Source organism: Malaclemys terrapin, chromosome 4, assembly GCF_027887155.1.
Source record: "Malaclemys terrapin pileata isolate rMalTer1 chromosome 4, rMalTer1.hap1, whole genome shotgun sequence".
Taxonomy (NCBI): Eukaryota; Metazoa; Chordata; order Testudines; family Emydidae; genus Malaclemys; species Malaclemys terrapin.
The window spans coordinates 69,294,718-69,320,195 of NC_071508.1; the positions used below are offsets into that span (position 1 = coordinate 69,294,718).

The window sequence follows — 25,478 nt, forward strand, 5'->3', positions numbered from 1 at the left end:
AATGTCGTCAGTCAACCCCCCTTCTGTGAAAGCAACGGCAGACAATCATTTTGTGCCCTTTTCCCTGGATTGCCCGAGCAGATGCCAGAGCACGGCAAGCATGGAGCCCATTCAGCCTTTTTTCACTGTCACTGTATGTCTACTGGATGCTGCTGACAGACGCAGTACTACAGCGCTACACAGCAGCAGCTGCAGCTCCTTGCCTTTGCAAGTTAGCAAAGATGGTTACCAGTCATACTGTACCGTCTGCTGCTTTGCAAGCTGGCAAAGACCGTTACCAGTCATGTTGTACCGTCTGCTGCTGTCATGGGTGCTCCTGGCCGGCCTCCGTGAGGTCAGTCGGGGTGCCTAGACAAAAATGGGAATGACTCCCCAGGTCATTCTCTTCTTTAAGTTTTGTCTAATAGAGATTCAGTGCTGCCTAGGATATCAGACAAGCCTACTAAAGAACCAGAGATGCAAGCGGCCACTCCGTGTCAGAGCCCTAGACATCCCGCAGAAAGGATGAGCTACATGCCATTCTAGGGGGTGCCCATACAACAACCCCACCCGTTGCTTCCCTCCCTCCCCACCCCTCCCTGGCAGTTATCCCCCCATTTGTGTGATGAAGTAATAAAGAATGCATGAATTTGAAACAACACTGACTTTATTGCCTCTGCAAGCAGAGATCAAAGGGGGGAGGGGAGGGCGGTTGGCTTACAGGGAAGTAGAGTGAACCACCATTCTGCACTTGCTCAGCCTATAGTCTGTCCATCATGGCCTTGAAGATTTTTTTAAATGTTTTGGCATTCCGTCTTTTGGAACCGAGTTCTGATAGCACCTATTCGTCTCCCATACAGTGATCAGATCCAGTACCTCCCATACAGTCCATGCTGGAGCTCTTTTTCGATTCTGGGACTGCATGGGACTCTTTTTCGATTCTGGGACTGTGCTGATGAGCTCTGTATGGTTACCTGTGCTGATCGGCTCTCCACGCTGGGGAAACAGGAAATGAAATTCAAAAGTTCACAGGGCTTTTCCTGTCTACCTGGCCAGTGCATCCAAGTTCAAATTGCTGTTCACAGCGGTCACAATGGTGCACTGTGGGATAGCTACCAGAGGCCAATACCGTTGAATTGCATCCACACTAACCCTAATTCGAACTGGCAATGTCGATTTCAGCACTACTCCCCTCGTCCGGGAGGAGTACAGAAATCGATTTTAAGAGCCCTTTATGTTGACAAAAATGGCTTCGTTGTGTGGACGGGTGCAGGGTTAATTCGATTTAACGCTGCTAAATTCGACCTAAATTTGTAGAGTGGACCAGGCCTAACAGCTGTGGATTGCTGGAACACAGTGGTGCTCCAGTCATGATCCCTCTGTCAGGGGCCATAGAACAACTGCAGTGTCTATAAACAAGGGTAACTGCTTACACAAAGGAAATCTCCAAGTAGATCAGCACAAACCAACCAACGTATAGAGGAGAGACAGCACCCTAAGCACATTCACAAACACAATGGACTAGTTCGCCATCACTACTGCCAGTCCCAGCCCTTTTCTGAAAAGAGCCCGCCACTTGTGTCTGTACGGGTTTTTGTAAGCAACTAGACTATAACCTAATATTAATAAAGCAGTAATATTTCACATTTACTGAATACAGCATTCTTCATTCATGAGGTTCCCTAAGCAAGTCTCCTGGAATGCACCTCTCTTTGATATGGAGGGCAACTGGCACACACAAGGCTGCAGAAGAGTGGGGCGAAAATAATGTTTGGCCAAATATGATGAGCCAAACTCCTAACCTTACCAAAAGTGCCACGGTTCTTAGCATCCATGGCAAGCAGACAGGACCCTACTTTTTGAGCTGTATTTTGAAAAACCCACATGCAGCAGATGGCACAAGAATTCAATACATCTCTTTAGGTGGAAGAAGGATTGAACATGTGGTAACCTAGAATCTAAGCTACTCTAACCTGTTTAGACCCTTAGCCATTCTGTCCATGACAAGAATAATCATTTTAATGGAACTTACCACATCCAGTCAGGATGTATTATTTGCATATGTTATCTGACTGGTTAATATTTATTTAGACCTTAGTATTACTGATTGAGAAGGTAAACAGCCTACTAATGACTAGTCACACGGTTGCTTTTAGCCAATCACAAACCATGATTTTCTTCTTGTACCTATTTTGTAACACCAGCTACCTACATTACCTTTCATTAATGAACCTTTGTGAACACCTGGAGATCATCAAATGCAAGGTGCCGAAGAAATGTATAGCATTGTTAAAGGAATACTAGGATGATTCTACTAAAATTCTTCATTTTTACTATGCTTTGCAGTTATATTTTTTGTAATCATTCAAAATATGCTGTACCAATGTTTTTTGACAGTCCTTCATTTATCATGATCACTATGCTTCCCACATAACAGTTTATTAGAATAACACTTTCACCCACTGACTCCAATTGAGATACATATGTTATTCAACTTAAGGTTTACATCCATAAACATTGGAAATTCAGCTTAGATCTGACAGACAAGCTGAAAATTGATTTTGATCACAAGACTAACCGAGGTATTATTTTTTCTCTTCTTGTTCCTACCTCCATAAATGCAGAAAATTACTGAACTGTAGCAGAACAAGTCAAATACCCCACCGAGGGTATATGCTCCAGAGGACTATGCATTCGAGTGGTGGGTGTCAAGTTCTGCAAAACTAAACCTGACCCGAAGAAACCTGATTGTTAAAGTTTAAAAAAAAATCAATTTCTCTGGTATTCAGCCTCAAGCACAGCATTGCAGGCTACTCACAGCAGCCACTAATTTGTTTGTGTTCTTACTCAACTGTCAGCCTTTTCAATGGAAATCATACGTGGCAGAATACCTCTTGGACCCGTACACAAAAAAAGCTCATATAATTGGGGTTTCACTCAGCGTTCAATTGGTTAAAATTGGCAAAAGCTAAACACAAAGTCAACCTGCAGCATACAGACAGATATACAGTAGCACCAGTTTTCTAGAAATGAAGCTATTTTTAAACCACTGTAGCAGTGGGAGCTGCATAAATTAACATAATTTCAGCCTTCACAAATGGTTTCCAGTATTTGCTGTTACTTGGTATAAATTAATCGTCTACTTATACAATGTTTCCCTTAATGTGATCAACCAAAGAATTCATGTGGCAATTTTTGAGCCTTCCCAACCCCCTCCACAGGCCTCCCCAACCCCCTCCACAAGCCTCCCCAACTTCCAAAATTTCAAAGATCTGCTTTTTTCATCCCAGCCCTTCTCTCTGTTTCAGAGCGATGTTATCAAAGGTTTGGATTTCATTACCAATCTCAGAAGGTATTCATGTGTAACTGGTGGTTGTGTGGGTTGATAACTGCAGGACGTCCTGCTATTTTCCCCTATGGTGATATTCTCCTTGTAGGCAGATGGCATCAAAGTGGAGTGCAGATGGTAACCCCCAGCCCACAAGCTTCTCATTACTGTTTGAAATTGCATGTCCGGGTCCTTTGATTCTTATCTTTTCTTCAAATTATTTTTAGCATTAAAGAATGCATTGTTGTTCTCAGGAGATAAGGCCAAAAATAATAGTATCTGTTCTGTTTACAGCAGGGAACCTTTTCCCCCATACAGCAGAGAAGTGATTATATACCTTGTATTTCCATGCACTTTATTAAAAATCCATAAATAGTTGGTGGAACAGGATTTTAAAACAAAACCCCTTTGTTTTGATTCAAATATTACCTTAAGGCAAAACTGATGCTATGGAGACAGCATACCACACTGGGGAATGAAGCCTTGAGAGACATGCATCCATCCATCATACTTATATAGCCCCCATTACCATAGTATCTGAGCACCTCACAAGCTTTAATGTATTTACCCTCAACACCCCTGCAAGGTAGGGAAGTTACAGGCACTGAGAGATCAAGTGATTTGCCCAAGGTCCGTGGTGGAGGAGGGGATTCAACCAGGGTCTCCTGAGTCTCAGGCTAGTGCCCTAACCCATTGGATCATCCCTCCTCTCTAAACCTCAGGAACCTGACGTTCGTAAAAACACAAGAAGAGCATGTCATCAGCACGACTCTTAGTACACTCATTGTGAAGGAGCTTGGAGGGCAGGCATGGTCGGATTGGTTTGTCTGACCTCCCAGACAAAAAACAGAAGCCAAGGTGTAATTGGTTCCTAAAAATGGTGAGTTACAAATTTCTCGTGGGCAATAGAAATAAAAAGCTAAGAGCTGGAGATCAAAAAGCGAAGACTGGATCCCTGGAAATTTTAGATTTATGAGGAAAGGGTCTTTCACAAAATAAAATTAAACTTTTTTTCCTCAACATAAAAGAATGTTATTGACAGAACATAAGCATCCCAGTAGTATGGTGAGTTAATGCACTTACTAGCCTCAGACTTTATAGATGGAAAGGACCTATCTCCTTTCTAGAAACCTAGGGTCAAATCTGCCATAGCACAAAAGTGTAATGCATTTTCAGTGGCCTAACAGATTTATTCAAATAATAAAACCACCAAACAATTCCACCTGATCTATAGAATTACCTACTATAATGTTTCACCAAATAGTTTTTATCTGTTTAAAGGATAGGTAAATTCTGCTTACATGTGCTTACTGCCTCTGGGAATAATTTAGTGATTTCCTTTCTAAATCTCCAAAATCTTTTTGTTTTCTACATCAGAAAATTTGCAAGGTTTTAAGTGAGCTGCATTGAAAATGCACTGCCTGTGACACTAAATAATCTGACAGTACAGAAAAAGGACATAATTTCATTAAATCAGCCTCCCATCTTCCACAGCATGCATGCACATTAATGACCATCAGGTAATTTACTCATGCATGCACAAGGTAAGACTAAATGACAGACTGTCTCATCCACAAAGGGCAACTTATCTTGCCTTCATTCATGAAGGAAGATCATAGCAAGTCATCTTCCTAGACGTTTCATTCTCAGGACAAAAAACGACAATCAGTCTTCATGCGGAAGCATTCTCCTTTCTGTTGCTGAGACACATCTTTCACAATGATGCACTAAAATCAGCATTGACATAATGATGCAGATCTTCTAACACAAAGGTTTAAGTGGGTAATAAAAATGCCTACAATTCAGATCCAGTATAGGAAGGCTTGCTTACTTAAAAAGAACACAAATAATGCTGTTTCTTCCCTAGCTTGAATGAAGTTTATTTGGATTTAATGAGGCTCTTTTAACTGAAAACTTAAAATCTTGTTCCATGAAGGAACTCAGCTGCATGCCTCATTCATTGTGCAACATAATAAAAGACTTCACTAGGAAGAGAAAGCTTCACTGTAGCTGCCTTGGCTAAGCTTTGGCCTCAGTAAAGGTCAATCTTCATTGCAGAAAAATCTTAAGAAGATGTGTTCAAGGGATATCCTGAATTCTGTGGCACACATATGGGCCAACTGCTGAAAGAAAGATGAGAGAATTCTGAAATAAAATATAACTAGTTTTAAGGGGCTTCACATATCATGAGAATATGTTTGTCACAGTCATCTCCTCCCAAGCAGAATCTGTCTGTGACTAAATCTGTTTCAAAGAGGTTGGTTATTAAAAGATTATGTTGCCACCATACTCTCATTGAGTTCTATTATTCAGGGCAGAATAGAAATTCCTTCAGCTCTTCAAGCCATCATAATGTTCCATTACTGGCTGCAGAATGCCAAGAGACATGGAATTACTCACCATCAGCCTTGAAATTTAACTGTTGGATCCAGAGTATATACAGTAATCCATGTAATCCAGGACTGTACACCTGTCCTCCCTCCCACTAATCTGACCATCCTTCATTATTTAGGGTCTGAACCTGCAAGGTCAGTAGGAATTGAATGATGCTCAGGACCTCACAGCTGATATTCACCATTTTGCAGTATCAACCCTTTAGACTAAGATTTTTGAAGCAGGGACATCACCAGGGCCAGTGGAAGGATGTTTCGCACTCTAGGCAAAACTTCCACCTTGCGCACCCCCCCATCCCCGAGCCCCCATCCTGAGGTGGCACCCCCCCCCGCCCCAGCTCACCCCTGCCCCGTCTCCTCCCTGAGCATGTCATGGCTGCTTCACACGTCTCCCGCCTCCCAGGCTTGCAGCACCAATCAGCTTAAGCACCGCAAGCTTGGGAGGCGGGAGACGTGATGCAGCCACGGCGTGCTCGGGGAGGAGGCGGGGCAGAGGTGAGCTGGGGCAGGGAGTTCCCCTGCGTGCCGCCCCCCCCGCTTGCTACAGGCGGCCCTCCCCGTGCTCCACTGCCCCAGCTCCCTCTGCCTAAATGCTGGTGGCGACTAGGGCGGCTGAAAATCCGGCCACCGCGGTCATTGCCGAAGAAAATGGCACCCCCCAAATCCTAGCGCCCTAGGCAACTGCCTAGGTTGCCTAAATGGTTGCACCAGCCCTGGACATCGCTGTAAAGCACAATGCACAGCTGTGGCACGGTATAAATAATAATTTCTTCAAATTCTCTAGGCAACTGTGGAGAGAGTGGACAAATAGTTAAAAAAAAAAATGCAGAGTGCCACTCCAGGGAATACAATCTTGCTGAGTATTGTGAAGTATTCTCCTGAAGGAGTTAAGTGTACACCTGCAGTTCTAAATTAAACAGGTGAGTTAGCCTAGTTACCATCCATTTCAGGCTAGCATTTAACAGCACTCTTACAATGATGTGAGGCACTGACCAAACCACATCTGCCACCTCAGCCGCTGTTGAAAAAGGAGGCAGGAGGACAACTGCAGTTGGGGAGAAGTATTGAAACAACATTTACAATTCTGATTTAAAGGGCACTTCCTTCTCTCTCTCTCTCTCTCTCTCTCTCTCACACACACACACACACACACACACACACACACACACACACACACACTACTGCTCTTTTGGCTGAAATCTGGCAGGAGACAGGGTTGCTTTTGAAAATACATTTATGTAAGTTGCTAAGAACCAGGGCAAAATTATTTAAAATCAAATTACTACTCACGGGGACACTGGACTTTCAAACTTGTCCCTCCTTAATGCTTTGGAATAAATATAAATTGGATCGGTCACTCAGCCAGCTCTTAAATGACGACACAGCAACACTGAGCTGGCAGAAGTTGGTGTTGTCACAATTAGGATGCCCAATACCAACGGGTATTTCTCTGCAGCCTTGTGTGTTTCATCTGAAAATTACAGTGATTTTCCCCCGCTTCATTCCACAGTTCAGTGTAAATTCTTCCTCCGTGGAATCCCACAGAATCCAGAAGGCAGGAGTGAGGGTTAAATCTTATATGTTGTGGCCAAAAGATAAAGCTTCATCCCAAATCTCAAACTATACAATAGAGCGGCTGATTTGCCAAAATATATTTTGGGCCTTTGTAGATTTGCTTTTTTTTATTTCAGATTCTTTTGAACCTGGTTTAAGAGTATGGCAGCCACAAACTTGCTTCACCAGGTGAATTTGAGAGCACTTATGTTAAAAACAAAAAACAGCTGATCTAGCTAACTTGACTGATTGAAAAACCAAGCCACAGGCACCACAAACTGGGGCTCTCAGAGGTCATGTATATGGGTAGAATAACATTCACTGATCGTTATAGTAAGTACAATGCAACCTTCCACTGGCGAACTAGAGGGAAACGAAGAACAGGAGTACTTGTGGCACCTTAGAGACTAACAAATTTATTAGAGCATAAGCTTTCGTGGGCTACAGCCCACTTCTTCGGATGCATATAGAGGGAAAGGAACTCTCTTGGTACTTACTCCATCACTTTAGTATCTGAAAGTCTGACAGACATTAATGATTTCACCTCAAACACTCCTGTGAGATAATTCTTCCCTATTACCTGCATTTTCCAGATGTGGAAACAGACACAAAGTAGGTGACTTCTCCAAGGTCACATGGGAAGTATGTGTGAGAGCAGGAAAATGAACCAAGATCTCCATTGCCCCAGTCCAATGTCAACGACAGGATCACCCGGTCTCCTAAGAGAACACAGCAAATCTAGCCATTCAAAATAGAATCAGTGAAAAAAAAAAAATGGAGAGCGAGTAACAGTCATTGTGCTGAGTGGCCTTCGTTCTCCCTACCCACTACCAACTTTTCTTCAGTCTAAAGGAAGTCTCATTCACTATTCCCCACTTTTTCACTCCAGTGGTCAATTAGGAAAAGCTGCTATTGCTCAAACACTTCATTCAGGTTTTCTTCCTCTGAACCTCTTATATAACCTTAGCTGTAAGAGTGAGATAAGAACAGGAAGACCCAGATTCCAGCCCCCTGGGGCAAGTTGGATCATTCTCTCTCGTTTTCCTACTATTAACTTTGAAGAAGGGAGACCCTCTTCCTTCTCCAGTTTGGAAACTTCTGAGACACTCCTAGTTTTAGAAAGAACATGAGTACTTGTGGCACCTTAGAGACTAACATGTCACTGCCTTTTTGGGAGAGACACTGGGGTTGCACTACTGAAAATCTGTAGACAGGCCAGCAGATGGTGCTGACAAGTAATGCAGCTGGCCATTCTTCCTTTGCACACCTCCACTGGAATGACTAAGCACATGACGATGTGCCAAGTTCTCCTGGTCACAGATCAGAAAGAATTCAAGCTGCTACAGCAGCAGCAGCAACGATCTGTGGCTATAGCCACAGTGCAGCGTAACGCTCTGTCTATAGCAAGTATTCTTGCATTGACAGAATTTGTCTAGACTCGGTGCGAGGGGATGTGCTCAAAGGTGCACTCCCACAAAATGGAATGTCTGTCTTTTTACACAAAGATACTGTAGGCATGGGTCAAACTAATGAGCTTGTTCCCATTTCCTTTCCATTTTGCATTTCCTTCCTATCACTGAGCTATTCAGAAAAGCAGTCACCGGGAGAGTCTGTCTCTTCTCCTGAGTGCAAGAAAGGTTCCTGTCTGCAGGAAGATTGTAAAAAGGTCTGCTCTATGGCAAACAAGAGCAGAGTCTCACAGTACTACTGGTCTCATTGGTTTGGGGTCAAATGGTTGAATCCCCAAAGATCACTATGCCATGAGGTTAAAAGCCATACAGTCGAAGGGCCAAAAAGCTATCACCTCCTAGAAAGCCAACAGAACAAAGTCTGCCCTGTTTTAAAGAAGAGAGAGGAGAGTTTGTATCGGATTGCTTGGAAATGAAATCCTAGGCAACAGCTCCTTTTCCCTCTTAAAAAAGCAAAAAATGGTTTGATTTTGTAAATTAAAGCAAGTTCATTAGAATTCCCCTGCTAGCCCGTTGCTTAGCAATAGGATGCTAACTCTCCACTCTGTTCTCTGAACTAGAGGAAACATACCTTTTTGCCAGATTTTTAACAGTCAGTTTTTGGCAGGGTTTGTTTTTTTTAGACTGGACAGTATGTCCAAGACCCTGGAGCTGGTGCATTCCAAAGCAGTTTGGAGAGGAGTAAAGTGGCAAAGCTGAAAATATGAGGATAAATACATCTTCACTTTTGTTCAAAGTAATCAATCCCAACAAAGTCACAGAAAAGACCAGTATGTGTCAACTGATCCTGAAAACCTGACTAATTCTTGATTAGTCCTCGAGCAAAACAAACAAACCCACCACTACAATATTCCCTCAACTGGCCTCAAATGGTGAAGTGGTTGTTTGATTTCATCACAAGTGTGTTGTCTTTAAAACTAGTTTTGAAATCAGACTAAGATGTTTACATGATCTTCTTGAATAAGGAGGACTTTATGCCTTGATCAAATTTGCCTCAATGGACTGCTCCACTGACAATTAAGTTAGCCAGCTGCAATCAAAATTGTGCACTGATCTTTTTCAATTTGTAAATGTGTTCCCTAAGCCTGTTCTGAACTTCTTCACTTTGGGGACACACATTTAGAGCACCATTTGTAATGAAGTTTCTGTAAGAAAATGTAACTTTGCATTTCATTACAGCTCTAATAGTAATTTCTAGTAATACACACGGCTATGAAGTCTCGATACCAATGAACAGGCCATCAATTTCCAAATGTCCTTTGCTTTGGGGGTAAACAAGGGAAATTTGGCTTAGACGTCTACTTTTGCCATCATATGCTATTAATCAGTCTAGTTCAGCGGTTCTCAAACTGTGGGTCAAGGCCCCAAAATGGGTTGCGACCCCATTTTAATGGGGTTACCATGGCTGGTGTTAGACTTGCTGGGGCCTGGTCAAAGCCTGAGTTGCACCACCCTGGATGATGGGGCTCAGGCTACAGGCCCCCTGCCCAGGGCTGAAACCCTTGGGCTTTGGCTTTGGCTCCCCACCAAGGGTGGCAGGGCTCAGGTTTCGGTCCCCCTTCCTGGGGTTGTGTAGTAATGTGATGTCATCAGAAGGGGGTTGTGGTGCAATAAAGTTTGAGAATCCCTGATCTAGTTCAACAACATGGATCCCAAAGTTAATCAGTGCTGTTTTATCAACAAGTTCATTATAATCAATGGGAACTAGTAGATGGTGTATAGAATAAAACACAAGGCAATTTCTGACCACTGCTTTATTTAAGTGGAAAACTAGATGTCTCCATTGAAGACTCCCCTCTTCTCTTGTAGAGTAAAAAAAGTATTTTCAGTTGAGATACCACTGTCATCCTTTTCACTGCCCCCAAATACCTCTCAGTCTGAGGGAAAGTACATAAAGAAGAAGAATCAAAGACATGAAGATTATATGCTACATGGATTCTGAAGAAACTGAACCACAAGCTTATCTTCTCCCACTTCCTCTTGCCCCCCAAAACAGGGAAATTATGTCCTCAGCTGTTCATGATGGGAGATTTTCTTCTTACCCAATTCTGAAAATGTAATTACTGCCAAGTTACAACACTTGGCCATCTATTAGGAGAAAAAGAGGGTGAATATGGGAAGACCAAGAGGGTTCCCCTTGTACCCTTCCCTCCTCCAAACACAATGTAACCCACAAAGTCCAAGCAAAGTGAACAACTGCGTCCAAAGCCATGCAGCGGTTTTAGGTACCTCCCTGACTGTTTATACCTACTGCCATAGAGATACTTTCTGTCTGAATATGCCTGGCCAGACTCCTGTAGTGAAGAAAAGCGAGCCACACTGTTCTGGACTTGTCTGTGTTGATTGCCATTGAATCTACACTTTAGGGCCCAATTCTCTTGCGCCTCCAAGGTACGCCTCACTGTCAAAATTGCATCTGCAGTATCACTATCCAGTGTGTGGGTTGGGGGTGTCAAGGGAAACATCTCTAACACCATTCCCTCCTTGTTTCCGAAGGAAGGACTAATTGGATTGAGTAGTCTTGGGACTGGAAGGACTACTGATTCCAAATTAAGGACGGAGGGATTTATGAACCCATTGCACTAAGTCTCATGATTCACAGCACTGGCTATATTTCCTCCCAAGCATTATTACCAAATTAAGACTCACTAGGTTCTTAATAAAACTGAAATGTAGTCCCCAATATTAGTCTTTTTAATCTGACAGTTACCCTGCCTATTTGAATATTAAAGTAAACTCAAAAGCAAACCAACTTCTGGGAAGGAGTCAATGAGTTCTCTTTTCTAGCTGATAGCTTATCCATGCGCCTTCTGCCATGCCTTGACTCTATCTACTGCCAAACTGCTATTCAATACTTACACAGTACCACATGTGTGTATGGCACTTGTCAAAACGCATAACCAAACAAAGTCCCTGATGTGTGCTGCCTAAAGTATAAAAGGATGGATGTGATACAAAGTACAAGACAGGAAGATAGGAGCAGATGGAATCATAGCAGTGGAGGACTAATGAAAAGAAGGGTACATAAGGACAGATTTGAAGCGGGGGAGAGAGAGGTTGCTTGACACTCAGGAATAAGGAGGCTACTCTAGCTAGTGTAGGATATAAGAGAAGGTCTAGGAGGACACGAAGACTTATGAGATCACAATCCAAAATGGTACCAACACAGAGACAAAACTAGTAAAGGCAGTTTAACAAGGTATCAATATTTTTGAGATCTGAAAACTAGATATTTTTCTTCTCATTTATTGTTTTCCCACATGCTGCTTCCAGTTCTAAAATAAGCCAAGTATAGGATGAAAAATAATCCATGGTCAACACCTAAAAATACTTTCAAGGGGAAAAAATAAGATGGTGTAACCATTGCAAGAACTGGGATCTGAGGCTGATTTAAATATAAAGCAGTCTGTTTTATCAATTTGTTTAAATGTTTTATTTACTATGTTTTAGCAATTATTTCCATGCCCATTCTTTGCATAACTATAGAAACTTCAAATGTTTCTACAAACTATTTCACAAAGAACAATTTTCAGATAAAATTAGAGGCTTGCAAATAAGTGACAAGTGTTTGACTGAATGCCAGTACTTGGTGAATGGAAAACCAGCAGCTCCCTGTTACAAAATGTACCAACAGTTCATGACTAATAATACACATGGAGCCTGGCAATTTATATGCTTCAAATATAAAATTTTCTAAAAATAATATTTTACCAGTGTATTTTTAGCCAGGTAAAAATCTCTTGGGAACAAATCCGAGTCACACTGTGTTTCTGCAGTTCGCCCCAATGAAAGAAACTCAATTTAAAGACCAAATTCTACTCTCACTTACCAGAGTATAAATCCAGAGTACCTCCACTAAAGTCACTGATATAACTGAAAGCAGAGCAAGGCCTTCAGGACTTTGACTTCAATAGGAGTGTCCCTTGATTTACACCACTGTTATAGTCCAGAATTTAGCCCAAAATCTGGAATAGGCAGAAACTGAAATGATGAATGGAAAAAGTCATGTATCATTCAAGGCCCATCAGTCAGACTATTCAAAACTGGATCTTCTTAAGGCCTCTCAAAGTACTGATTTTGTGTTACAGGTTCAGGAAAATTAATAAGAAATTAATTATTGATATCAATTATTGTCTCCTTTGATAGGAAAAGGTGAAAAGGATCTATAGGCAATGACCATTAAAAATCTATAGTGACAAAAATGAGACATCATCTCACCTCTGAATTAACAATCTTGGAACCAAGATTATGGGTAGGTCTACACTTACTTCCTGGTTCGGTGGCAGGCAATTGATCTGGGATCGATTTATCGCGTCTTGTCTAGACGCGATAAATCGATCCCAGATCGATCCCAGAAGTGCTCGCCGTCGACGCCGGTACTCCAGCTCGGCGAGAGGAGTACGCGGCATCGACGGGGGAGCCTGCCTGCCGCGTCTGGACCCGCGGTAAATTCGGACTAAGGTACTTCGATTCAGCTACGTTATTAACGTAGCTGAATTTGCGTACCTTAGTCCGAAGTGGGGGGTTAGTGTGGACCAGGCCTTAGGCATGGACAATGATTCTCAAAGCACTGATCAATGGAAAGCAGATATCAGTAAAAGCAACCCCAGTTTTGCAAAAAACATCCTCACTCAGGATTCGGTTTTCCAAAGCAAAAAACAGGTGTGGTTTGGATTTGGGTCCCATTTAACTAAATCCTTCCTCGCCCCCTCAACAAAACTGGGGGGAGGTAATAAAATGTTTGTACTTTTGTCCCTCTGTATACCGAGATCACCAAAAATGGACTGGTTGGGGTTTTGTAAACTTCTATTGGAAAGAATGTTTTGGGGCTCACTCCATCTCTTTTAGGTGCCTGTTACCTTGGTGTCCAGGGGAAAATAGACAAAGGTCCAGGCCCTATTTATCCAACTCCCCTCTCCCCCGCCCCCCGCCCAATTTGATGACAGTAAGGTTTCAGGTAAATAGTTCCAATTTTCCAGAAAATGCATCTGAAGGTAATAGTCTTTAACATTTGCAGGTGCAGTCTTAGAGGTTTCTGACAGTGGAAATGAACAGAAATCCGGCTATCCCTTCTTCTCCTACAGCCTCCTTTTCCCTCCCTGCATCTACAGCGAGGTGGGGAAACTTTTTGACCCAAGGGCCACATCTGGGTATGGAAATTGTATGGTGGGCCATGAATGCTCACGAAATTGGAGGTTGGGGTGCAGGAGGGGGTGATGGCTCTGGCTGGGGGTGTGGGCTGGGACCGAAGGGTTCAGAGGGTGGGAGGGGGATCAGGACTCGGGCAGAAGGTTGGGGCACGGGAGGGGGTGAGAGGTGCAGGCTCTGGGTGGCACTTACCTCAAGCAGCTCCTGGAAGCAGCGGTATGTCCCCCTTCTGGCTTCTACGCAGAGGCACGGCCAGGTGGCTCTGCAACTGCCCCGTCCGCAGGCGCTGCCCCCGCTGCTCCCATTGGCCATGGTTCACGGCCAATGGGAGCTGCGGGGGCAGCACTTGGGATGGGGGCAGCGTGCAGAGCCCCATCTGCCCCTACGCATAGGAGCCAGAGCGAAGACATGCTGCTGCTTCTGGGAGCTGTGTGGAACCACGGCACATGGGGAGCGGGGCAAGCCCCCGACCCCGCTCCATGGTGGGAGCACGAGGGCTGGATTAAAATGTCTGAAGGGCCAGATGCGGCCCCTGCGCCCTAGTTTGCCCACCCCGATCTACAGTGTCCACCATTGTGATATATTTTACATTTCATATTGTTAATTTTTTCACAACAGCATTTTGAATCGGTGCAGAGAAAATTACTTTATGACAGTCTCCATCATCTGGGCTGGCATGGTTTTATGTTGCTAAGAATACTCATGGAGAGTGAAGTGCTAGTCAGGCCAATCTCCTGGCACATGCAAAATGCTCGTTCTCTCTGAATTTCACTACCTCTGCATTGTCACGCTGTATATACATATATGCATCTCCCTGAGTACTACCAGACTAGATGTGGAATCTCTCTCGGAGTACAAGCAGCTAATAGTGGAATGGAATTAAACCCATAAAGAGTCAGAAAGGTTTGAGGCATATGTGGAGATATAGCTGATGTTTTTCAGTGCATGTGAGCCTAAATCAGAAAGTCTGGAGTCTAAAAGAATTAAAGAAAACAAAAAACATACATTAAAAGGGAGATGTGCAGGCGTGCTAGAAAGGAAATCCCTAAAGCTGTCAGAGAAATATCTCACTGCAGCTTGAAAGGAAAACAGAATACTAAGATGTAAAAACTAGGGTGACCAGACAGCAAGTGTGAAAAATCGTGACAGAGGGTGGGGGGGTAATAGGCTTCTATATAAGAAAAAGTCTCAAATATCGGGACTGTCCCTATAAAATTGGGTCACCCTTTTTATAAAAAACAGAGGAACAGAGTAACAAGAAAGAAGAAATTATTCTCCACAATGAACTCATTACTGGTTAGAGCACAGATGGACTGTGGTGTCCAGTTTAAACACTGTTATACAAAAACAACAACAAGAGGGTTAAAGTGGTGGGCCATAACAATTATTTAAAAAATTAGGGGCAACAAAAGTGGGGCTGTACTCACTGGAGAAATTTGGTTTCATGGGAAAACAGAAGTTTCAAGGGCTGAAGCCTGAAGGGCATAGTCAGAATACACAGGGAGAATATGATAAGCAAATACAAGAAAGGAAAATAGTAGTCCAGTGGACAGGGTGCTATACAGAGACTCCAAAGGGCTGGATTCAATTATCTGGTCTGCCACAGCCTTCCTGTGTGACCTTAAGCGAGTCATTCGGTCTCTCTTTGCCTCAGTTCCCCATCTGTACAATGGGAATAATAGTACTACAGTACCTGACAGGAATGTTGTGAGGATAAATACATTAAAGATTGCAAGGTGCTCAGATATTCCAGTAATGGAGGACACAGAAGTACCATACACAGCTAGAAAATGGAAAATAGGAAGAATATTTAGCTTAAAGGAAGGATTTTCAAAAACAGTCAGCATAGGCCTAACTCTTCTCTCAGTACAGTCAAGGGTAAAATTCCCATTGACTTCAATGGGAGCAGAGTCAGGCCAACATTGACGACTTCTGAAAATCCTACCCTGGATGTTTTCGCAAGGAGGGCAGTGAACTTCTGAAAGCCTGTATTTGACCAGGTGCTAATTTACTGGCATCGTGAAGGAGTGCCCCAATTATCCTGTAATCAGAAGGATAGTCATGATGAGTGCCTGCTTGTTCATCATCTAACCTATAATGGACTAGATAGAGAACTAACAGTGAGTGAAAACTGAATTGGACACTGAGAACAAGTTGTGCTTCATGGTCTTTAAAAAATAAACAACCCCCCCCCAAAAAAACTGCATGCGTTTTCATTGTAAATCTTTTGTCTTCAGTACAAATGTTTGAGGAATATGACAGCCCTTTATATTCTCTTTAATGATCACTATAAAACAAAGCATGAATACTTTTTTTTTTCCATTTCTATGTGGTAACAATTCCTGAGGAATCTCATCGTAATTTGGCACTCATTAATATGCAGCTATTAAAGTGCTATCAAAACTGTTATCAAACACAATTATAGGGCACAGTTTGGCTACAGCATAGCTGACGACTTCTGTTTGAATTTCCTCATGACAGGTGTTAGTGGGAATCCCTCAAAAAGAAAGTTATAATTATAATGTCGATATGTACAGGCATTGTCTATGATTCAGGAAAGTACTTAAGCACATGCTTAATTTTAATCATCTGAGGAGTCCCACCAAAATCTATGTTCCTCCAAGTTAAGCATGGGCTTAAGTATTTGGCTGGATTGGGGCCACTGTTATTTCTTGGGTTTTTTTCCTCCACTGATAGTTGCAACTTCCCTAATAAAAGTTTGAAAATATTATTTCTTTCCTACCATTTTTTCTCCATTTTATACATGATAAAAACTTTCTTACTTTTGCTTCTTACAAATCAAAAGCCATTATAAGTTTGTCTCCTTTATGTTTAGGTTACCAGTAGGGTTACCATATTTTGAGTGTCCAAAAAGAGGACACTCCACAGGGCCCCGGCCCCGCCCCCAGCCCCACCCATGCCCCTGCCCCAACTCCACCCTTCCCCAAAGTCCCCACCCCAACTCCGCCCCCTCCCCTGCTTCCCGCGAACATTTGATTCGCGGGAAGCCTGAAGCAGGCAGCAGGTAAGCTGGGGGACAAGGGGGAGGAGGGGAGAGGAGGCACGGCCCAGTCTGGCCCCCCCAACCGAGCGGCTCCCTCCGGCGGCCGGCCCCGGCCCCAGCATCTCCATCCTGGCTCAGCTCCCGGGCCCCGCACCGCCGGGTCCGGCCCAGCACCGCCGGCCCCACACCCCCGGCCCCCAACCCAGCACCCCCGGCCCCGCACCACCGGGCCCAGCCCGGCCCCCGGGCCAGTCCCCGGCCAAGCATCCCCGGCCCAGCACCGCCGGCCCCGGCCTGGCCCACCACCCAGCGGCGCCGGCCCCTCCCTATTTTCCCGGACATGTTCGGCTTTTTGGGATTTCCCCCCAGACGGGGATTTGAGGCCCAAAAAGCTGGACATGTCCGGGAAAATCCGGACGTATGGTAACCCTAGTTACCAATATTACTGGTTATAATTCTCAGCATAGCTCTGGCGATATCTGAGGCCCAATTCTAGCCCCAGGTACCCCAGGCAACTTTAGCTGGTGTCAGTGGGACCTGTATGTGTATATCTGAGGTCACAATTGGGACTAGGCTCTGCTTAACTTCTCCCCCTCCTACAAGATGGCTCTGCAGTGCCACACTGAAAACAGGCCAACATTAACCTGAACTAGGTACCATTTAGCTTGCGCTCCCAGGGACTACACAGAGCCGTTACGGTGCAGCACGCCAGTGCACACTATATTTTACATGCCCATAGTCCAGGCGCAGTGTAGATATGCTCTGTATTTTCACTGTGTCACTACAGAGCCATCCTGTAGAAAGAGCAAATCCTAGAGCTATGATAGCTGCTGCTCTTATGCATGTAAGGGAGTTTAATTTCTCAGCAACGTGCTTTTTCATCTTTCCCCCTATCGAGTTTTACAATCAGTGAGAAAGTGATCTGGCGCTATAAAGTGTCTTTGATAAAATTAATAAAAACATAATAATAAACAGTGTCTGAACTATGAATGTTCTCAGATACTAGCAGATAACCACTCTCTGTGTTCTCCCCACAGAGTTAAGAGCAAGAAGCTAGAGACGATTACACAATAGCAAAAAAAAAAAAAAATGCACTAATTAAATCCATAATCGTCTTCTATGGTTAAGGCAAGATTTATAAATTTAACATAATAGAGCAGGGTTGCAACTGGTTGTATTCTTGAGGCAATATTATCTTCTTGATGGTTTCATTATTGAATCCCTAAAACACTCTCCTCCCCAGAAGAATTGTAGTCAACAGTGATTTTTGTCTTAAGAAATGAGTACAAATTTAATAATTCTTCAAAATGAAAATGACTTTTTACAAAATAACTAGTGAATCCCATTTAGTAAAGGACAGATCCCTATCTTGTTATCTGTTATATGGAAGTTTCTGTGGAAACAAAGTTAAATATTTCCAAAACTGCTCTCTAAATATGGGTATAATTTATTGGTAGGTATTTACAAATCAGACAATGTAAGTATTACTTCACAAGGAGGTAGCCACTGTTCACCATACACAGGGCCGGCTCTAGGCACCAGCAAAACAAGCTGGTGCTTGGGGCCAGAATGCCGCCCCTAAAAATGTGCCCCGGCCGCCCTAGCTCACCTCCACTGCTGCTGCCACTGCGCGCGAAACAGCTGATTCGCGCGCCGCTACTCGCCCTCCCTCCCAGGCTCTCAAGCCTGGGAGGGAGGGGGAGCAGCAGCGCGCGAATCAGCTGTCTCGCGCCCGCGGCGGCTCGGGGTCTCCCTCTCCCTCCCAGGATCTCAAACCTGGGAGGGAGGGGGAGATCCCGAGCGGCCGTTTCGCGCGCCACTGCTCCCCCTCCGTCCCAGGCTTGGGCGCCTGGGAGGGAGGGGGAGAAGCGGCGCCTGCGCCACGGCCACTCGGAGTCTCCCCCTCCCTCCCAGGCTCTCAAACCTGGGAGGGAGGGGGAGATCCCGAGCGGCCGCAGCGCGGGCGCCGCTTCTCCCCCTCCCTCCCTCCCTCCCTCCTAGGCTTGAGAGCCTGGGGGGAGGAGGCAGGGCTGGGGATTTGGGGAAGGTGCGGAGTTGAGGCGGGGCCGGGGGTGGGGTAATTAAAGAACGGGGGGGGAGGGGCGGCCAAAATTGTTTTTGCTTTGGGCAGCAAAAATCCTAGAGCTGGCCCTGACCATACAGGGGAATTAAACACAAAAGAATGACCAGGAGTGCTTGTGGCACCTTAAAGACTAACAAATTTATTTGAGCATAAGCTTCTGTGGGCTACAGCCCACTTCTTCGGATGCACAGAATGGAACATATAGTAAGGAGATAAATATACACATACAGAGAAAATGAAAAGGTGGCTCTACCAACTCTAAGAGGCTAAATAATTAAGATGAGCAATTATCAGCAGGAGAAAAAAAACTTTTGTAGTGATAATCAAGATGACCCATTTCAGACAGTTTGACAAGAAGGTGTGAGGATACGTAACATGGGGAAATAGATTCAATGCGTGTAATGGCTGTAGTCCACGAAAGCTTATGCTCCAATAAATTTGTTAGTCTCTAAGGTGCCACAAGTACTCCTGTTCTTTTTGCGGATACAGACTAACACGGCTGCTACTCTGAAAAGAATGAATGGAATGCACAAATCAATGAAAATACAACAGCAATGACATTATAGTGATTCATCAATTTAAGGTTTCAGTCTAGCACTGGAACTTGAAGCTAAGAGTTTTGGATCTTTCTTTAGCAAGTGCCTCTAAAATGCACTAAAATTGCTTTTATAAAAATTACACAGATTTTAACTACTTCTTGGCCTAACTACTACATTCTAACTACTACATTTCACTTATATGGTACTAATTAAGGCATAAAACATGCCTGGAATATAGGTGTTATCCCCATTTTACAGATTAGGGAGAAAGACAAAGTCAAAATAATCAGAAGTGGCCATTGATTTTCAGTGTTCCCATCTTGATGACGACTTGGGATTGATTTTCAGAATTTTTGTGACCCCCAAACTCCACTTAATGTCAGCGGGAGCAATAGACTGCACAGGTCCTCTGAAAATCAAGTTCAAAATATCTAAGGTTACGCACTCAAAAATGGAAGCATCCAATATTATTAACGTGCAAGTGACTTGACACACATGAAACTAGCCTGGACTAGAACCCAGTTGTTCTGACTCCTAATTTCCTGCTCTAAACAATAAACAGAGCTCCTTCCCCACAATAAATCACAGAGCCAAGTGCAGGGAAAAAGGCAAAACCATCCTCCAAATAGGAGCTCAGATACCACGATAAAAGCATAAATTCCTAGACAGAGAGAAACTGGTGAGAATTTATGCATCGAAAGCCGCATTAATTTGCACCTGTTTCCTTACTGTAGGAAGGCCGGGCATAGCAGCCATTAATACCTGTACCTCACTCCAGACCCCTTGACCACATCCCAATATGCCCTGTGCTGGCTTCTCCAGTGCAGCACCTGTAGAGCAGCAACTGTGTTTCAAAGGTGCCAGAAGTTGGGTACTCAGTCTCCTCCCAACGCTTCCTCTGCCTACTGGGAGTTTGTTAAGTGCATATTTACACAGCCAGCCAAAATTCTGCCCAATGAAAATAGCAACAACACAGTAAAAACATTTACAAAACAGGACATGATGAAAGACCCAGCAGACAGGGTCAACCAGCTCACTTTTCTGCCATGTTTGAGACACGATCTAAGAACGCCGTCATGACTACCACTCCCTGGGCTACTTAACACTACAGGTTGCCACAGGGTGACAATGAGAAGAGTCTGATTTTTGCAGCCCTTCAGAGCTACCTTCTGGCCGGATTGAAGAGCAGGCTTGGTTAGGAGGAGAGGGAAGCTGCCCATCCCAGACCACAAGAAAGGTGTCATCATGGCAGTCAAGGAGGGTAGCAAATTGTAGGGTGAACAGGATGTCACATGGCACCCAGGCCTAGGCCTTGTGACTGAGGAAACTATCATCAAATTAAAAACAAAAAATTATTTCAGCTAGGCCAGAGGCTCAGCAGCCATCTTCCAAAGTACCATACAGGACCTAAGATGTCAAGTTAGGGGAGCCCAACACTAAAACAGCCATGGACAGTGGCTTGGGATTGAGGTGCACTGGCAAAGCCCCTGACTAGAGGTCGCTGACCAAATTTGCTAAAAAAGAGTGCCAGCCTAGAACTCCAGACCTGGGTTCAATTCCCTGCTCTGCCATGTACTACCCCTGTGACCTTGGGCACATCACTTAGTCTCTCTCTTGGTCTCAGCTCCCCATCTGTAACACTTCCCTACCTCACAGGTATGTTGCGAGGGTAACTACATCAAAGATGATGAGGTGCTCAGATACTCTGGTAGTGGGGGCTATATGAGTACCTAAGATAGAAGTATTGCTGTGGACATGGCTATTCATTCCTTAGAAGTAGGCTCTGGGAACCTTCTAGAGATATTTAATCCTGGGTGAACCGTTCTAGAATCAATTTGTGTAGGACTATTAGGCTCGGCATCCTCTCTAGTACTTAGTTCTGCCATGAGTGCAGGGGGCTGGACTAGACGACCTCTCGAGGTCCCTTCCGTCCTATGTCTCCTACACCTGGATGCAGCTGCAGGCTTTTTAGGAGGAAAATACCATTGTCATCTGACAGGAGAAACCCTCATAGTGGGGTATGGGGACGAGAACAGTAGCTCTGATATAATTGGTCTGGAAAAAACTCATTAGGTGTAGATCAATGTCCCGAGTCAGTATCTTGGGTGGGAACAGCTGTGCATAATGCCCACATGGGCATGGAGGTAATTAGGGTGGGAACAATAAACAGAGCATAAAAGAAATGTGATTACCAGAGTTTTAACCCAGTTAACATAACACCAAAAATACGTAATCATATACGGTCCGGACCAATCCTAAGGGGTGCTAGTCACCTGCTGAGATCTGGACCCAAATAAGTCAATGGGCATTGCTAATAAATTAGGATTTCTCCCACAGATTGTGGCAAGAAATTATCCCAAACTCAATAAGTAACTCCTACATTTTTTTGCCAAATTCTTGCTTTGCTAAAACACACAATTCAGTATCATGATATACAAACGTGATTCACATCTATATATGGGTTAAAATACATCCTCCCAAAACTCCACAACTCTAGTAGTCTCTTTATAACAAAATTACTATTTAAAATGAGACAATACCAATGAATAATAAACATTTATGCAGCAATGAAAACTTAAATCAGAACCAAGGCATGTCTCAGCGAGATAGCAAGCAGTGTATGCAGAGATTTTGCTGACATTTTGGAATTAGAAGGGAAAACTCAAGGATTAGAAGGAATAGCATTTGTTCCTCTCTTAAGAACATGATGTGATGCAAAGGTCAGTCTGTCTGCTGCCACCTCCCTGACACCACTAGCATGTCTCCCTTTTCTGCTTTCAATCCCTCAGGAACTGGTACAGTCACATTAGTCTGGCCTGACTAGCCTGATACGTCACCCTGTCTGCCAGAAAAATGCAGCATATCCTAAAATGCAGAGCAGGAGGCCAAATGCACCAAATCAGCAGTCATGCTATTGCTAAGAGAAGAGGTTATGAGGCCACAGTGTGCAATCCCTAGACAGCACGGATGACCCAGTATTCTGGGGGAAAGAGGGGAAAGCTAGGATTCATTCAAAAAGACCGCTTTCCAGTGCATCACCCACCTTCTCCCAGGTTCAAATGCCTGCAGAGGAGGTTCATGATATGTAGGGCTATTTTCAAAATACACCACACGCCTACACAGCAACCTCTATATAATGTTAATCAGTTCAGTTTGCTGCTGCTGCAGCAGACCGTCTGCTTTGCTCACACCATAGTACTCCAACATACTATCTGCTTACACTGCTGTCAAGCACATTGGGGCATCAACAGTAGAGAGGCAATCTGATCCATGCCAAAAACGTTAGTTCACTAGCAAAAATAAAACAAGTGGAGGAACTTACATTTCTCCTCTCACAGTGGAAAGCAACATATTTAAAGAACCATACAGATGCACATTCAAGTGAAATCTAAATACCACATATTAAAAATGAAGTGCTGTCTCTGAGGACATGTATTTGCAGCCTAAAGACGGAAAATTCCATTTAGCATGAATTTCCTAGGTAGCCAGTTGCATTCAAGGGTACAATCTAACTGATAATATATTCTCTGTACATTGCAGTTGAATATAGAACATGTCAACCTGCCAATCATCACACACAATCATCACACACAACTACAACACACACACACACACACACAAACTAACCACTTCCCCCATATACAAAATACACCCATCACAACTAGCAGCCCTTCCACCACCAGAGACCAGCACAAGCACAGAACACACCCACCCAGTCAACACCCCTATAAATACAAATCACATACCCCAAATACACAGCACACCTGACAACCAACACCCCGCCACCACACCAACTAAAAAACCAAGATCACCTCCTGCCACTACCAAAAATAGCACCACCACCAAACACCACCTCCCTACACACACACACACACACACACACACCCCTCCCAAAACACCACACTTTTCTAACCTGTGTGTCAAATCCATTTTCTAGAGAGTTACTCTTCCTGGGGGGGAACCCATCCCCTGCATTCTCATGTCCATGAGGTGATTTGAGGGGGATCTGGCTGGAATACGATGGTTTGGTCACCTCCACCTTGTTCCCAAACTTCAGGTAACAGGGTTGCGGGATGGTCCTGGCCGTCGGGACATGCAGGATGGGAGCAGCGCTGTGTACGGGTTTAGGTAGTCCCGATTTCATTTTGGAGGCCACTAGGATGGCTGGCATTTTCTCTTTCTGCTTTCCTAACACGTTTCTGTCAGCAGCAGCAACAGTAGTAGCAGCAGCAGCCAGGGAGAGTGAAAAGGCAGGTTTGGGAAGCTGCTATGGTAAAACAGCACTGCTTAGGAATCTCCAAAAACTGCTTAGAAAAGAACAGAATGAATGAAACAGACACTTAAGCCTAAATTATCTCAGTGTCTTGTGAGCCTTCCACCTGTTTCCTCTAATTTTATTTTAATTCTGAACCACTGTCCTCCTTCCACTCCTCTTCTGTTGCTACTGCTATTTAACTTGTTCTTCCCTTTTGATTGCTGACTCCTATAATTTTCTTTCTTGGAAATGGGAGACTTTTACTTCATTATCTTGTCACTGCATCTCCAAAGTGAGGCAGCCTTTTGGAATAAAAAAAGAACCTGCTGCAGCATATGCAGTGTGTGTGATAGAGAGAGAGAGAGAGAGCGGCGAGCAAGCAGGATTTCCAGCTTAAGATGTCTTTCTTCAGTCTTAGCCAAGAAGCAGATGTAGCTCAGTGTGTTAATGACTGATGCCCTTGGATACAAGCCTTAGAGAATCAAGCTTCTTAGTCTTAATATCTGTGAGCAGGACAATGATGCTAGAACAGAAGGAGAAACGCCCATTGATGACATTTAAATAAAAAAAATGCCTGTGGCAACAAAATTTCCTAGCTCTTCCAGTGATGATCGTGAAACACGGAGTAAAAATTCAGCTGTCAAATAGGAGGGACAGCAGCCACCACCTCATTTTAAACATCGGCACTGACACAGGCTTCAGCACTACTGCTAATATATTGTGTGTGTTAGAGGCAGCCTGCTGTGCGTACACCAAAGAAGGCTACAGAGATTAGCTGGAGTAGGGGAAGGTTGCAATCTGACAGTACAGTGAAACAGTGCAGCCCTCTGATTGGTCCTCCCAACTCAAATCAGAAACAAAATATCTCTGCAAAAGAGGCGTGGCTTCAACTCCTGTGACTGGCAGGGAACCGTGTGACTGTGCTCAAGTACAAAGCAGGATCTGTAACAGCTCTGCAGCAGCACTCACAGCTGAGCTGTGCTAATGTTAAAGATGCACTAGAGTTTCCTACCCATATTTTTTTTTAAAAGCATTTTCAAATAAAAACACCTGGGACTGAATCATCAGTCAATTTTTACTCACGCCTCATTCAGGAAAAAAAACCCTGAAAAGGGTAAAGGAGTTTCTCTGAATAAGGGCTTACTAATTTAACCTGTCAGCAGTACTTTGCACATGTAGAGCACCTTGCATTTAAGGATCTCCAAGTGTAATGCTCTACCCTGATACATAGAGTACATGAGCTATTACAGTATCAGGGGGTAGCCGTGTTAGTCTGTATCTACAAAAACAACAAAGAGTCTGGTGGCACCTTAAAGACTAACAGATTTATTTGGGCATAAGCTTTCGTGAGTAAAAACCTCACTTCTTCGGATGCATCCGAAGAAGTGAGGTTTTTACTCACGAAAGCTTATGCCCAAATAAATCTGTTAGTCTTTAAGGTGCCACCAGACTCTTTGTTGTTTTGGAGCTATTACAGCCCCACTCTGGGAAGCCTGGGCTCTCTAGCTCAAGTTGTATCATCTCATGCTTTATCTTTGGAGGTCTCCAGATCAATTCCTAGCAAGTTAGGCCAAGTTGATGGCCATCGGGCCAACAGTTGACAAAGGTTGTAAGGGATAATTAGTCCCATTTTACAGCAAGATACTGGAAGAGCTAAGCAACTTGCTCCAGGTTACATAAGGGTAACTGGCATCATTAAAAATAAAACCCACCTCCTGTTCTAACC

General features: G+C 44.0%; 1 protein-coding gene across 6 annotated transcripts in view; it reads right to left on the reverse strand.

Moving 5' to 3' along the window:
• NAV2 (neuron navigator 2) overlaps nt 1-24,364 on the reverse strand; it is a 340,973-nt gene extending 316,609 nt beyond the window's left edge. For all 6 annotated transcript variants that reach the window (XM_054026540.1, XM_054026538.1, XM_054026539.1 and 3 more), the window contains exon 1: nt 23,411-24,364. In XM_054026540.1, the coding sequence (XP_053882515.1) occupies nt 23,411-23,668 (258 nt within the window). In that variant the 5' untranslated portion in view covers nt 23,669-24,364. The remainder of the gene's footprint in view (nt 1-23,410) is intronic.
• Nucleotides 24,365-25,478: the final 1,114 nt, after the last annotated feature.